The sequence below is a fragment of the Gracilinanus agilis genome, chromosome 3 (genome assembly GCF_016433145.1).
Source record: "Gracilinanus agilis isolate LMUSP501 chromosome 3, AgileGrace, whole genome shotgun sequence".
Lineage (NCBI taxonomy): Eukaryota > Metazoa > Chordata > Mammalia > Didelphimorphia > Didelphidae > Gracilinanus > Gracilinanus agilis.
In genome coordinates, this window is record NC_058132.1 from 625,426,848 (window position 1) to 625,442,172 (window position 15,325).

A 15,325-nucleotide genomic window follows, 5' to 3' on the forward strand; every position below is an offset into this window, starting at 1 on the left:
TGGGAGTCCAGAGGGTTGGAGGAAACATCTAAATTCATGGTTCACCCTATAAAATATAATTTTTTTCTCTTTTTCCTCTTTGCAAAACAGTAAACTTGCTTAAAATTGTCTTTATGATCTCTGAGATGTGCAAGTAAAAGTTTGGAAATAAACACCCCAGGTCAAGCTTCAGGGTATGTTTGAGTCCAAATAGGACTTTAAACTATGTTTATTTTAATTCATGAATTGCTTGTGGAAATGAATTGCTAAAATACTGATTTCTTCTTTCTGTTTTACAGCTGGGGAAGCAGTGTCCGTGCTCTTATGTACAGCTCCAAAAAAACCAAAAAAAAAACAGATCTGTAGGGGAATTATATAAAGTAAACTGAGCTGAGCTACAGGGTAGCAGTGTTTGAATAGTCCTTGTAAAGGTGCCCATACAGTTACCAAAATGAATAAAAGAACAAGCAGTGACTCCCCTCTAGGAAGGTTAGTGGAGTTCTGTTAAGTTAAGCCAACATGGTAAGGGTGAAGATACACTGGCTTTAAGGCTGGCTGACTGCTTATGGCTGATGCTCTGTTTGCACCCTGGTATATTAGCATTGTTTATTTGTCCCCACTAATCTCCCCATTCCAATTGCATTTCCCTATAAGCATGGAAACTCTCGATTTAGGATGAACTTAAACCATTTTGTAAGAGGGGGAAATGGGAATTATTATTTTTGGACTGGATATTTAAAGTTTGGTTGCCAGAAATCGATTAACTCGATTTCAAAATAAAAGAGACCCAAATCAGGATGGCTTTTCTGGTGGTTTATTACAATTAGGAAGGTTGAATGTAGGGAAAATGAGAGAGAGAAACTCTGGCCAGGACCAGAGGCCTGAACCAGGTAGGGCTTCAGAGGCCCCAGCAGAGGAGGCACAGAGGTTAATTAAACAAGGCTTCTAGCTAGCCACAAGGCCTCCTCTAAGAAGAGAGACCTTCAGAAATGCCAAGGGAAGAGAAAGAGAGTCAGCCTAACTTACCCACATATCATTCAAGGGGAAGCAGTCTGAGGTCTCACCTGAGGTCCTTCAATGCCAAGTTCAAAGCACCAAAAAGCTCCCCACAGGAAGTTACCATCATATTTAAAAAATAGCAGCTTTTGTCACTTCCTGCATCCAACCTCCAGTTTTAGGTGGACAAATGGCAGCCTCAACACTGTTTTGGACTGCCCAGGGGCCAGTCACTTGTTTTCAATTTGTCACTTACTATCACATGTGGGTCACAGACCTCCCCCTCCCCACTTAATTCTAAGTTGGGTGGGGTGACATTATTCCTGGTGTATAAAGTCTAAAGAATAAATGAGGGTGAGCTAATTCCATTTACACAATTTATTCTGCCTTTATTCTAAAAGGCATGTTATGTTCTTTTTATTACCCATAATATACTAAAATACAAAACTCACAACCCCTCAAAATATGAATGTGGATGATTTTATTGATCACAAATTCTCTCCATGAAGGTATATAATATTATGTACCTTAATCAGCATTGAGCAGGCCTAGTTTGAACTTGCATTTCATGATTTTTAGCGGTCAAGTGTTTGTAACCTTTGTTTCTTAGTAAACTGTGAATACCTCTATTTTCCTTCCTTTATAATTGTAAGCATCTTTCCACTGTGACTTAAAAAAAAGTAGTAATACTTTGAAGAAGGGTGCTGTGCATGCCTGAGAGCAGTTTTCCAATCTAATCTTTGAAAAAGTTTAGCACAGGGGGTAGCTAGGTGACTCAGTGGATTGAGAGCCAGTCCTAGAGATAGGAGGTCTTGTGTTCACATCTGGCCTCAGATACTTCTTAGCTGTGTGACTGGGCAAGTCATTTAACCCCCATTGCCTAGATCCTAGCCCTTATTGCTCTTCTGCCTTGGAACCAACACACAGTATTAATTCCAAGACAGAAGGTAAGGGTTTTTTTTGTTTTGTTTTGTTTTGTTTTGTTTTGTTTTTAAAGCTTAGCAGTTTCTTCTCATACCTCTGTGGGGAAACTAATTTTGTGGCAAGGGGAGAGTGGTGGAGATTTCGCATTTTGTTGTACATTTATCAAGCAGCATGTCTTTTGTTAATGCAGTGAAAGCACTGGGGGAAGATACATTTATTTCTATAATGTCCATATCTTTCTTTTTTCCACATCAGGACCAAAACTGGAGATTTTCACTAATAACAAGTCAAATGGCTTTTTATTAGGAAAACATTTTTGTGACTTTTATATTGTACTTGTTCACATTTTTAGAATATCCTTTTAGGAATTCTCTCTTTTATGCTCTTTTTATCTACTAACTGCACTCAGAAGAGGGGGACATGGCTTATCACCAACTTAATTCCTGGCTTTAAAAAAAACTGTTCTTTTTCTAGGGTGAGTGGCCCAGCATTTCCTCCTCCCACAGCTGACATGGCAGAAATAAATCGCATTCAGTATGAGATGGAATACACTGAAGGTATCAGCCAGCGGATGAGGGTTCCAGAAAAATTAAAAGTTGCTCCGCCACCTTCTGAGTTGGAGCCATCATTCCAAGAAGGAGTCCCACATGCTAGTGTCACGATGCAGGTTCCAGAGAGGATTGTCATAGCAGGTATGTTTGTACTTCCCTGTGAAATGGACTGAAGAACACATGGGACATTTCATAAGATTTTTGAATTTTGAGAAAATACTTTTTAGGGAAAGATCTTAAATGCTTCTGCCTTAAAAATTTGGGCATCATGGGGGTAGCTGGGTAGCTCAGTGGATTGAGAGCCAGGCCTAGAGATGGGAGGTCCTAGGTTCAAATCCGGCCTCAGGCACTCCCCAGCTGTGTGACCATTGCCCACCCTTACCACTCTTCCACCTAGGAGCCAATACACAGAAGTTAAGGGTTTAAAAAAAAAATTGGGCATCCAATGGCTTGATCATTCAATAGTATTTTACAAGAAGTATTATTCTGCCTCAAGTTCAGAGTGGATTAAAGATGGTAGACACCCAAAGATTCTCGCGCCTTGCTGTCCTCTCTGTAGCTGTACTGTCTTGTATGTGTTAGCTCCTTTCCACCAAGGAGCTCTTTGAAAGCAGAGACTGTCTTGATTTTTTTTAATTCCCTGTTCTTTACACACTGCTTGGGCACATAGTAAATACTTAATGCTTTTTCACCAGTTTGTTTATACCTAGTGATTTGAACTCATCAAAGGCAACTAAGTACTCTCTGCTTACTTATCTTGAGCACCAGCTCCCTTTTAAATATTTTTGTGCTCTCTTTTCTGGTCCAAAGATCATTCTCTTTGGTAGAGAACACAGAAGCAGAAACCATGTGAAGCAGCTCTACCTTCTTTCTGTTTTCAGGGCCTACTGGCCCATCCAGGTCTGTCACTACTTTCATCCTCATCTACTTGAAGCTTTTTAAAAATCTATTTTTGCATCTGATTGACCTGAGATTTAACACCTCTGACACTTATTACGGGACTGCTTTGCTTACATTTGAATCTCTTTCCTATTATATATCTTTTAAAAATGGAATTTGGTTATGTATACCCTTTTAGACAACTCTTTCCTCAGAACACCATTTTCTAGAGTTCTTCATTATTCCTTAGAGGGCTGACCAAAATTTTAGCCTATAACATACTAAAATCCATCCTCCCCAAATCTAGACTTTTCTGGCTTTCCTCTACTTTTTCTGTCACAAATTCTGAGATGGAGTAGTCACTTTCTTTCAAGGTTCCCATCATCTTTACACCAGCAACTTGTATTTTCTTGTGAGCAAGAAATCCATCCGGAAGAGAATTTTTCCCTTGGAGGTTAAGAAATTGTTAGTCTATTGGCTAACAGAGAACTTCTCTCAAACAGAGCTTCAACCAATGTCCAGATAACTGAACTATCCCATCACTATCATAGTAGGCCTTGGTACTGGGGTTTGTGGTCTGTCTCCCCAGTTCCTAATTTATTTCCTATATTTAGATGATCGTACTCAAATTAGAATATTGCTTGTCTTTTTGCTTCATTGACCTTCACAGAAATATTTCCTAGTATATTTCTGGGTTTTTTTTATTTCCTCACATGATTTTATTTTCTTATATTATTTTGCCCTCACCCCCTTTCTCCCTATCCTCTTTCTTTTGAATAACAAGTACCTTCTTTCCATAATTCAATTATAGGTCTCATCACACTGAATCATAAGGATATCTATGAGACCACATTTTCTTTCTGGTGTTACTTCTCTTTGATCTTGCTGGTTTCCAGTACTTTATCCTTTTTATACAGATTTATGAGGTCATGAATTTTACTGAGTCCTTTCTTAGGTTTTTGTCTACTGTGAACTTCAGGCCACCTCTACTATTTGTCTTATTATATTATAGCCTCTCTCTGTAAAATCTAGTTTGTTGAACATACCTATACAATTTTCTCCCCCTTAAATTTCAAGTTAAAAGCTTTTTAATTCAATTTTTAAGACTCCAAGCAAGTTTATTCTTTAAAAAAAAATTTTCTCTGTGGTTATCAAAGTGACAGATAGGGCAGTAACAAGAACCCGGCTCCCAGACCATCTTGATCCTTACTTCCTAGGTGACCCTGAGAAAGATGCTTAACCCTTGCTTCCCTACCTTTACCCTTCCCTCTGGCCTTCATTTCTTCATGTCTGAAATGAGATGGCTGGCCTGGATGGCCTTAGCATCCCCTGGCACTTGGTGTTTCCTTTATTCCTCATTGGGTAATTTCTTATTTCCTAGTTGCTATGTCTCCCTGAGTTAGAGATAAAGTAGTTACTCTTCAGCGTGTGGCTCTCTCCTCTGGGAAGGAAGAGCCCTTCACCTGCTTCCAAACTCTGAGCTTCTTTCTTCTCTTTTACGTGGCATTCTTCCAGCCCCCGACACCAGTCGGGATCCCCCAGTTCTTCAGATTCTTTTCATTTTTAGGCTGAAATTCTGCTTCCATTTAAAAAAAGAGAGATGCTTAATTCTCCCTAGCATTTTGTAGAATAACGAAGTGTTTCTCCTGCTCCTTTCCTTCTTCTAGAAGGAAGATCATTCTATGATTCCATGCAGGCCTTTAAGAAAGCTCATTCAGAGGGATCCTCAGAGCTCAGATCTTTTGCTGCTAGTTTCCCTGGAGAATTTCTGTAAAAAATTGTCCCTGTGTTGCTCCCCTCTTGCTTTGTATCTTACTGCTTTGAGAGTTCCCATACATAGAGCAGGAAGTTGCTGGCCTTGGCTTCCTCACCTGCAGAACAAGGGGGCCAGTGAAGTGCTGAGGGAGAATCCTTTCCACTCTCCATGAGTGATTCCATGAGCCTCTTCTTTGCTCCTCCACCACCTCAGGGACTTGGCCATCCCTCTTGAATCCCTCCTCCTCACACAGCTCCCCCTTTGTGTTCCTCTTCCCTGGAAAGGCCTGCTCAGACCTTCCCAAATCAAAACATGACCATCTTTTCTCCCAGGCCCTTCTTTGCTCTTCTTTGCCACTAGCACCCAAGAGAGTGAGTGCTGGGAGCAGGGGAAGCACTGATGCTCTGGAGTCAGGGGCTCGCTCAGGTGCTCTCTCACTTGACTGACTCCCTGTGTTACCTTGGGCAAGTTCTTTAACCTCCCTGACCTCAGTTGGCTCATCCGTAAAATGAGGTGGGTGGAATGGATCGTTTCTAAGGTCCCTTCCAGCTCAAGACTGTTACCTGCCCTTCAGCCTGGAAGTAAATAATAGCCAGCATTTAATAATAGCTAGCATCTGTATAAGTGCTTTGCAGTTGGCAAAGGACAGGTATCTCATTTGAACTTCAACAACTCTGGGAGGTAGGTGCCATTCTCACCATTTTACAGAGCAGCAAACTGAGGCAGAAAAAGGGTAATTGATTACCCAAAGTCATTATTTTTGGTCAGTGTCAGTCTGTATCTTCTGCACTACTTAGATGCCTCTGTGGTTCAATGGATTGAGAGCCAGGCTTAGCTCTTAGGAAGTTCTTAGCTCAGTGGTTCCCACCGCCCCCTTTCCAGAAAAAATATTACTTAGCGCCCCCGTCACATACTATCACTGCCCTGTTACAGTTATTCACCGCCCCCAAATGCACCTGTGGCCATCACCACTCCTCTGGATCACTGCAGCACCCACCAGGGGGCGGTGGCGCCCACTTTGGGAATCACTTAGCTCTTAGGAAGTCCTGGGTTCAAATCTGGCCTCAGACACTTCCTAGCTGTTTAACCCTAGACAAGTTGCTTAACCCCTCATTGCTAGCTTTTACCCCTCTTCTGCCTTGGAATCAATACATAGTATTGATTCTAAGCTAGAAGGTAAAGATTTTAAAATAATAATAAATGTTCTCCTTTATTTATGAAGAGAATAATAGTGATTCAGCACAAGTTAGCAGATGGTGCATTTCTCTTTGCCTCTGTGGTGGGTCTGTGTTAATCTGCTATATTCAGTTCACCCTTAAAACCAGTGAGAAACACTATTGTGAGACCATTCACCAGTTATAGTCTGTGGATACTTAAAAAAAAAAAAGATCAATTAAGTCCAAAAGATTGTCCTGCCAAAGAGCTTGGCATTAGTAATAAATACTGTTCTGCTAAGTATCAGGTTCACTTCCTTCGTTTGAAATCATGTAATAGGACAGCTACAGTGAACATGATGGGACATGCATTCAAAAAGCCCTAGTTAATAGCATTTACTAATTTAATAAGAAACTACCCCCTTTCACACACACATATGTACATACCTATCTGTACTCATATTTTCTAGATGTTCCAGGTGAACATAAGAATTTATCATCTTTTTAAAACAGATATATCTGTGGGCATATAGGTTAACAAGATGCTTCTGAATTAGAATTTCTATTTACCTGTTTCTTAAATTTTTCACCTATTAGACTATAGCTAAACTTTCTATATTACATTAAATTTGGTTAGTTTTTTAACTAATAAAATAAATTTGCATATGATTCTATTTGAGATTGCCGGTTTGAATGTTCAATTGATTGTAATTTTAAAATCTAATTATAAATGCTGTAGAATTTAAAAGTATTGAGAAAAACCTAGACCAGTGATGGGCAAACTTTTTAAAGAGGGGGCCAAAGGAAAGGAAATGATCATCTGTCAGTCTGTTTCTAAGGCAATTCTTTCAAAGTTTCATTGTATTGTATTTGTCAGATTAGGAATAATGTTACCAGGCTGGATAGAACATTTCAGGGGGCCCGCATCTGGCCTGCAGGCCATAGTTTGCCCATCACTAACCTAGACCACGATGACATTTGCACCATTATGTCTTACAAAGTAACAAACTGTAGGAGCCAAGTTGATTTTGTTTAGAGGACTGGTTTTTGTGTTTATGATACAAAGACTAGTCAAGGGTCAGCAAACATTTATCTGTTTGTTTGTTTATTTATTTATTTATTGGTGTTTCTGAGCTGCTGACTTGACTTTGCCCACCCCCCAGCACACAAATATGGAGGGAAAAATAAAAAGCGTCCCTGACCTCAAGGAACTTCCAGTCTAATGTTGCTATTTTTCAGTCATGTCTTAACTCTTCATGACCCCATCTGGAGTGGTTTGCCATTTCCTTCTACAGCTCATTTTATAGATGAGGAAACTGAAACAGAGGTTAAATGACTTGCCTAGGATCACATAGCTAGTGTATCTGAGGTCAGATTTCAACTCAGATCTTCCTGACTCAAGACTCAGCACTCTGTCCACTGCACCTTTCCAGTCTAATAGGGGAAAGTTACAAAAGGAAGTTGAAAAGCTGATGTGTATGGTGTGGAGGCGGGGGCTCAGGATAGGGGGTAGAGTCAGGGCTGCTGAAGAAGTCCCCTAAGTTGGAGCCACCAGGTAAGAAATGAAGAGATGACTGAACTGGACTCTCCAAAGATGGAGGATTGGGGTTCAAGACCCCATCCCCAGTCAGAGAGGCCAAGGGGAATGATGATCTGGAGTACCAAGGCTGATGAGATTTTCCAACTACCATATTTTAGTGGAAAAATTATCTTAAAATATATCCTTCCAGGTAATAATGAAGACATTCCATTTTCGAGACCAGCAGACCTTGACCTTATCCAGTCAACACCCTTCAAACCCTTGGCATTAAAAACACCTCCTCGGGTTCTGACACTAAGTGAGAGACCACTTGATTTTCTGGACTTAGAAAGACCTGTCCCTCCAACCCCTCAAAATGAAGAAGTAAGTAGTTTTCCTCTTAAAATTCGTATTTCTTGTAACAAAACAAAAAGAGGATTATGGAGATATGGGACTCAGGTAAGAAATTAGTCAAGTCAGACTGTCATCCTCCTGCCCTTTAGTGATTAGTCACTGCACAGAACACTGTACTATACATAGATGCATCCTGATAGGGTGTAATGCTGATGCTTCTTAAATCTAAACACTTTACCTTTCAGGAAAAGTCACATTCGGAGGAGGAATCCAGCTATCAGGTGGGTGGTAAGGAAGGGCTGAATTAAAATAGGAAGGTTGGAGAATCCAAGAATTATAAAAGAAAAGTGATAGGCAAGGCTGGGGAATGGGAAGCAAGGGAGGGAGGTGATACACATCTTTTTAACTAGAAAAAAAAATTAGTAACAAAACTTCCCTGTAATGGAGTTGGTAGTGGTGGTGAAAACAAGACTGGTCAAGTTTCTGCTTTCAAAAGTAGCTGTAATAGGCAGCAGGGAAATAGGGTGGAGTAAATCATCCATTTCATTCTCTTGATATCATCCTCCTCCAAGAAGATATTTTGCTAATTGTATATTATGAATATCCCTATGGAGAAAATAGATTAATATACACAGAGCAACTTTTGACTTTGCCAATGAATCACTTGCTTTGCAATGGACTTTCCAAGTTCAGTGAACCTATGACTTTTATACATCAAATACACGTGATCATTGGAAGGAACAAGCAAAATCAACATGCAGCTAACATGAAAGATGTAAAAACGCACACTTTTAGCAGTGGTGCTGCTGGTTATTTCTAATTCTGCTCATATTTATCATACATTTGGTTCAATATTATTTTTGTATACATATATTACTTTTTTTTCACCTTCAAACTTTTTAAGGCCCTAGCAACATGCCTAGTGGCAAATAGCTTTCACCAATGATGACTTTAATGTCTTAAATTCTTTGTTGGAGGGGGCAGCTGGGTAGTTCAGTGGATGGAGAGCCAGGCCGAGAGATGGGAGGTCCTAGGTTCAAATCTGGCCTCAGATATTTCCCATCTGTGTGACCCTGGGCAACTCACTTGACCTCCATTGCCTACCCTTACCACTCTTCTGCCTTGGAGCCAATATATAGTATTGACTCTAAGACAGAAGATAAGGGTTTAAAAAAAAAATTCTTTGTTGGTAGGTGATGTTGCTGCTTATATGATTAGAAATCATGAAAGACTCATAGGGTGCATATAGAACTATTAATTTTTGAAAAAATATTTTGCCTTAAAATCGATTTAAGCCCATATCTCTCTTTTATACCACCAGCAAAGTGAGTTTCCTTTAGGGTTAAGAAATTTAATTTGAAAATCCCTTAAAGATAGAAATTCTTTTAAAGGACCCCTGTAACAGTTAGGAAGGCTATACCAATACAGACCATCAATATCAAGCTACTCAGAACCCTCCCATATAACTTGTCAAGTTTAAGAGTTGAGTTTTCTTGAATTTATCTGATTCATGAGTCCTTAAGATTTGTGGGATAAGTTATTAAAGTCTCCTATATAATGAAAAAAACATTTCAATGATTTTTCCATTGAGTTCAGGTTTGGTTTCTTTGTCTCTAAAATTCTGTATTTTGCTGAATCAGAACCTTTTCCTCTCTGACAAAATTAAAATCTTATGTCTTAAAAACAAAATTATCATTTCAGAAAAATAATTATCCCACATGGACCAGATTCTGAGCCCTACCTAGGAAATAGGAGTGTTTCACTAATCTAACCATCACAGAAGTTTTACAACAGAAGTAATACAACATATGATTGTCCTACTTTGAAATGAACTGTACTTGGCATCCTAGCTCCTTTTTTTTCCTTTTGTATAAATGTCTGTTAATGTTGATTGTAACAAGTCAAAAAAGATAACTGTTCATTTCAAGTCCTTTTAGGTGACTTACTTCATTGACAATTTGTTGGTGTAAATTAGATTTGACGTTTTAAAAAACAACTTTATTTTCCTTTATTTTTCCTCAGCAATTAAAATAGATGTCTTAATTACAACTCTTCTAACTGGGGACTATTAATTTCCTTGATAAACACTAGGAAACAAGGGGCCATTTGGAATTCAGTTTCCAAAACTATACTGAGTCTTAACCAACTTTGAAGTTCTGACTTTATCCTCAAAATATTTTAATTTTTTTATCCTCATTTATTCATTATCTCAGCGAACACATGACTGCCTGAAAAATTCCTGTTAATTAAATTTATGTGATTGGAACAATTTCAGATATTGGGGAAGATGATCTTTTGAAGTAAATTTGCAATGACTCTTTCTGTAAAATGAATAATCTCCCCCTAATTTTTGGCTTTGTAAAGTTAGATTTTTTTATCTTCTTTCTCTTCATTACCTATTGCTTTGTGAACACCTTAAGTTATTGTTTTTTGATTATTATCTCTTCTAAATTTTCTGGAATTGGAGTAAGAGGTTTTATTTTGAGAAACAACAAAATTATGGTATCCTCACCAAAAATATGTTGTCCTCCCTCTGTCCTCTGCCTTCCCCCTTCTTTTGTTCTTTAGCAAGTCCGTTTAGCTGGACGACTGAAAAGGGAGAGGTCCATGAGTGAAAATGCTGTACGACAGAATGGACAGTTGGTCAGAAATGATTCCATGTGAGTAGCACCATACCCCACCCCACCCCTGCCTGGTCTCATGCTGCTGCCCTACTGCAGTGACAGCTGCCTCTCCATCCTCCCCCTCACCCCACTTTCCCTTTCCTCATCATTTGTTTCTAATAGTGACCCTGAGTGTGAGCTTACTGGTTCCAGACTTAAAGAAGTCTTTACTTTGGGGAGCCAAATGTCAGTTGAGACCATTTTTTCAACAGTATCATTCTTTTTGATATTTTATAAGTATTTTAGTATCTTTTCTCTTTGTGTGTGTTTTGCTCATTTGGGGATCACCTGGAAAGTATAATTTAAACTGATGAGCCATAACTAGTTTAACTAATTCATTCATTTAACTAGTTCTGAGAGATTTTTATCCAGCACAACAACACTCAGCAAGGAATTTCCCTAGTTTCAAATGTAATATGTATTTGATTTCTTCAAGAGTTTTGATTCTAAATGAGCTATGATGAGCCATTTTACACTAAGAAGTAGATATCTTTACAGTCACAAGATAATTCACACTCTCTTATCTATGGCATAATGTTTGGAGAGTTTTGTTTTTGCTTTGATTTTTTTCCATTTTGCTTTCTAATTTGGTGAGAGCACAACCTGATCTTTTCATTGTTTTCAGTTGTCTTAAAGCAGAAATGAAGTCATAATAGGAATCCTTGAGAATTTTATTGAAATAAAAAGTTCTTTACCCTTTTAAAAATAATTAAATACTAAGGTCTTTAAAAATTCTTTGTATTTTTAATGATATGTGTTTTTGGAGGAAATAATTACCACTTCTTACTGATTTTTTAAATGAAAATATTATATGCATAAGGTATTCCATGTTAGTGCAGTGGCAAACATAACTCTCTCACTGAAGAGTTCTCCACTTGGCTAAGGAGGGAGGATCTAAATACTCAAGGATAATATAAGAGAAAAAGGTAGCTGACTGCCAATGTGAGATAGAAGCTAGAGTGCTGTAAGAATTCAGAGGAGGTTAAAAAAGGCTTTATGTGTGAAGTGAATTTTACACAGCAATCTGGGTTGTTTTTTTTTTTTGCTTGTTGTTTTGTTTTTAACATATTTTTGTCTTCACATAAGACAGAATTCTCATAGGCAAGTTACCTGAAGTTTCATTTAAATTTTGAAGCCTACTATTCATTAGTTTTATTGAAACTGTATCCTTTTGTTTAGGGCAAAGGAGGGAAAAAACCACCACCATTTCTTTGATAAGCTTATTCCCTCTAATGTATGTGACCTTTTTATCCAAATGTTTACATAGTAAAAGCACAAATTCAGACAATATTTTGTTTAGGAATGGCTACATGGAAAAGAAGAAATGATTCATCTACCATCAGCAATAGTTATAGGTTATATCAGATCCCAGGCAAGATAAAGGTTTTCTATATATATCAAAGGTTTTATCGAAGCCATGCTGAAGGGTTCTAAATGCTTTATGAAAATATGAGAATGGTCAGGAAATTGAGCATTGTAGTTATTAACATTAAAGATTTTTATGTCCTACAAAAATAGCTGAACAAGGACCTGAGTTATTACTTTTTTAAAAATATGTATAAAAATGCACAAATAGTTTTAGTAAGCTATCATATAAGCTATATTCTATATTTTTATATTTATTGCTTAACACTTCACCTCAGACCAAAAAATTGATAATTGTTGCAAAACTTACCTATTTCAATCTGTTAAATTTCATCATGCTTAGCTAAGTAATTGTTTGAAAAAAAGGGAAAGGAATAACTGCATATTATTTGTATAGAATAGATTGCTTAACGGATAGTTGAGGTGTTGAGTTGATTTTCTCCCAGATCTTAATCTTATAAAAACATAGTATGTTTCTCATAGTAGACAACTCAATTGTGTCTGTTCATTGTTTTAGTTGTTTTTAATAGTATATAATCTCTTAGAACAGTTAACTTGATATTAGTTTTATTCCCTTATATTTTTCTTTTTTTTTCTAGTCTTAAAATTATGTATATATATTAGCACAAATAAGACTTCAGATCACATAACTGAGCATTTTTCTCTTAAGGACTATAATTTTTCAGCTTTGTATTTTTAACAATAGAGCATTTTTATTATTTTTTTTGTTTTTTCTTATGTTGATGGCAGTATAACCTTACAATTTACTTCCTGATACCATTTCTAACATTTTGATGATGATGATATTTTTAACCTTATGTTTAGAATAAATATATCATCTGGAATTTTTTTTCATTGGAGTTTATCACAACTTAAGAATATTACATAAAGGATATAGAGTAAATGTCAGCATGTAAATAGATACTCAATGGAATTTTGTGTAATAAGTACTAAACATATTCAATGTTAATATTACAATGACATTATAAAATTTATTAATATCTTAGATAATTTCATTTTTCCCTGACAAAATGAAAATGCACATAATTGTGTGTTTATCTTTTGATTTCCTTTATATTATTTTTTCCCCTGTTTTGCATCATTAAGAATGGGAGGAGTAGAATGAGCAGGAGGCTGAAACCTTATGTTCTTTCAAGGCTGAATTCTTATATCACTGTTAAGAGGCAATAGGGGGTACTTCCTGTGGGCCAGACATCAACACAAATATGAATTCTGAGCAGTAGTATTGGTTTTTAACTTTTTTGGTGTATTATGAAGATGAATGTGTAAAAGAAGCATAATTATTATTTAAGGTGGCACAGATCAGATTCTGCCCCAAGAAATAAAATTTCAAGGTTCCAGTCATCGATTTCAGCCCCGGAATACACGTAAGATTTTATCTGATCTGCTCTTTGCAAATAGGAAGAGTTTTAATTCTCTAGGTTTGTAATACTAATTTATTTCACAGAATGATTAGTACATAATACCTTAATTTTTACTTAATTATCTTAATTATTTACTGCTTGGCTCTGTAATACCTCCATTAAGGGTTTCTCAAACTGTTGTCAAACCTTTTGAAAGCTATATTTGTGATATAGATAGTATGTGTGTGAATATATGTGAGTACAGGTATATTACATATAATGGGTATAATATATATACATGTATATGTGCAAAAGGAAGGAAACTGGGTTGATTTAAGAATTATTTCCATTATATATTTCATGCTGGCACATGACTTCTGAACTAACATTAACCCAGAACAATGATTCTTAGTCTCATTGGAGTTACAGCATAGTATATTTTCAAAAATAGCCTCCTTAAAGTACCATTGGCAGATCTTTAACATTCCAGTGAACTGAAACTAAACTTTGTTTTAGATTTTTTTTTTCAGTTTCATGATATTCTTTTGAGAGTATTATACACACTTGTGTGGTTGAGAATCATTGACCTAGAGAATAATGCATAGCACCTGTCCCTGCTTGATACTGGAGGATTGAAGAGCTGTTGGAGTTTCTTCAGTATCAGGCGAAACAGATGACAGCTGGGAATGGAGGCTTTTTATAAGAAGGTTTTTTGTTTTGTTTTATTTTTATAAATTGACCTGCTGTTTTCTCTTAATATGAATTCTGAGAATCAGTTGTTCTGCCTAAGATGAGACTAAAAAGGGGGCTTCCTGTTAGTTACAATTTGAGAATTAACAAATAAATTTATCACTTATGTGAAATGACGACTATGTTTTCCCTTGATTGTTTTTGTTCACAAATTTTCTGGAAAAGGCCAGCATCTCACCAGGGAGGTTTAATTTCACAGTTTGAGAAACACCATTTCCCATAGAAATCTATGGGAAAGAGGAGGTTGAGTTGATGCTCATTTTTTAGTAATGAACATATACACATTGATTAATCTAGTTATGCTTAAAATCGTCTAACATTTTTAGATGATAATTGTGTAGTGGATTATTGTGCAAGGCTGGAGTAGAGAGAATACCAATAAAATAACATGATTGACACCATCCTAAACATTTTATAGCTTTTCTAACTTATAAAGAATAAATTTAAATGAAACTTTTGCCATAGTGGAATGTTGCTAAGCATTCATTTAAAATTAGTGGAATTTTTTTCAGTTGTATAGTTTGCCTAGCATTATTTATAGAGTGACATCTGGGTAATAATGCTACTTCTGTTTTGAGACGATTTGGGTTTTTTTTTTTAATCTTTTTTTTCTTTTGAAATACCCCCCCTTTTTTTTAAATGTAGTATAGTTGCAGAAAATGTCTTGAATGCCAATACATTTTTCACTGACCAAGAGTAATTACACTGATAGCCCTTCTGTTTTTGGCATCTCATGAATTAATATTTAGTTTATTTACTCCTGAATTTAATTTTTTTAAAATAGTTTCAGTTTGGGTTTTTTTTTTCAGTGAATATGTAGGGAAGAATGAATGTCTGATGGCAGTGATTTTTGAGATAAAGATCTTATCTCAATAATTCTTCAGTTAGCGTTCAAAAAATAAATGTATTTATGATCAGCACAATCATGAGCTTTTAATTTGCATAGATAGATCCTCTCAACAGTGGCGGTTGATATGATATCATTCCCTGTGTTTTAGATTTGGATTTGTTGATTTTCAGTTCATTAGGTACTGTTACATACTAGGGTAGAAGACAAGACAACTTGAAATT

General features: G+C 36.6%; 1 protein-coding gene across 18 annotated transcripts in view; it reads left to right on the forward strand.

Annotated features, from left to right (window-relative positions):
* The window catches only part of MFF (mitochondrial fission factor), a 44,001-nt gene that overhangs the window by 8,674 nt on the left and 20,002 nt on the right, over positions 1 to 15,325 (forward strand). For 9 of the 18 annotated variants that reach the window (XM_044670797.1, XM_044670806.1, XM_044670809.1 and 6 more), the window contains 7 exons: positions 91 to 173; positions 279 to 468; positions 2,374 to 2,591; positions 7,970 to 8,142; positions 8,358 to 8,393; positions 10,681 to 10,772; positions 13,454 to 13,528. In XM_044670797.1, the coding sequence (XP_044526732.1) occupies positions 431 to 468; positions 2,374 to 2,591; positions 7,970 to 8,142; positions 8,358 to 8,393; positions 10,681 to 10,772; positions 13,454 to 13,528 (632 nt within the window). In that variant the 5' untranslated portion in view covers positions 91 to 173; positions 279 to 430. The remainder of the gene's footprint in view (positions 1 to 90; positions 174 to 278; positions 469 to 2,373; positions 2,592 to 7,969; positions 8,143 to 8,357; positions 8,394 to 10,680; positions 10,773 to 13,453; positions 13,529 to 15,325) is intronic. The other 9 variants (XM_044670811.1, XM_044670807.1, XM_044670808.1 and 6 more) reach the window with 4 other exon arrangements.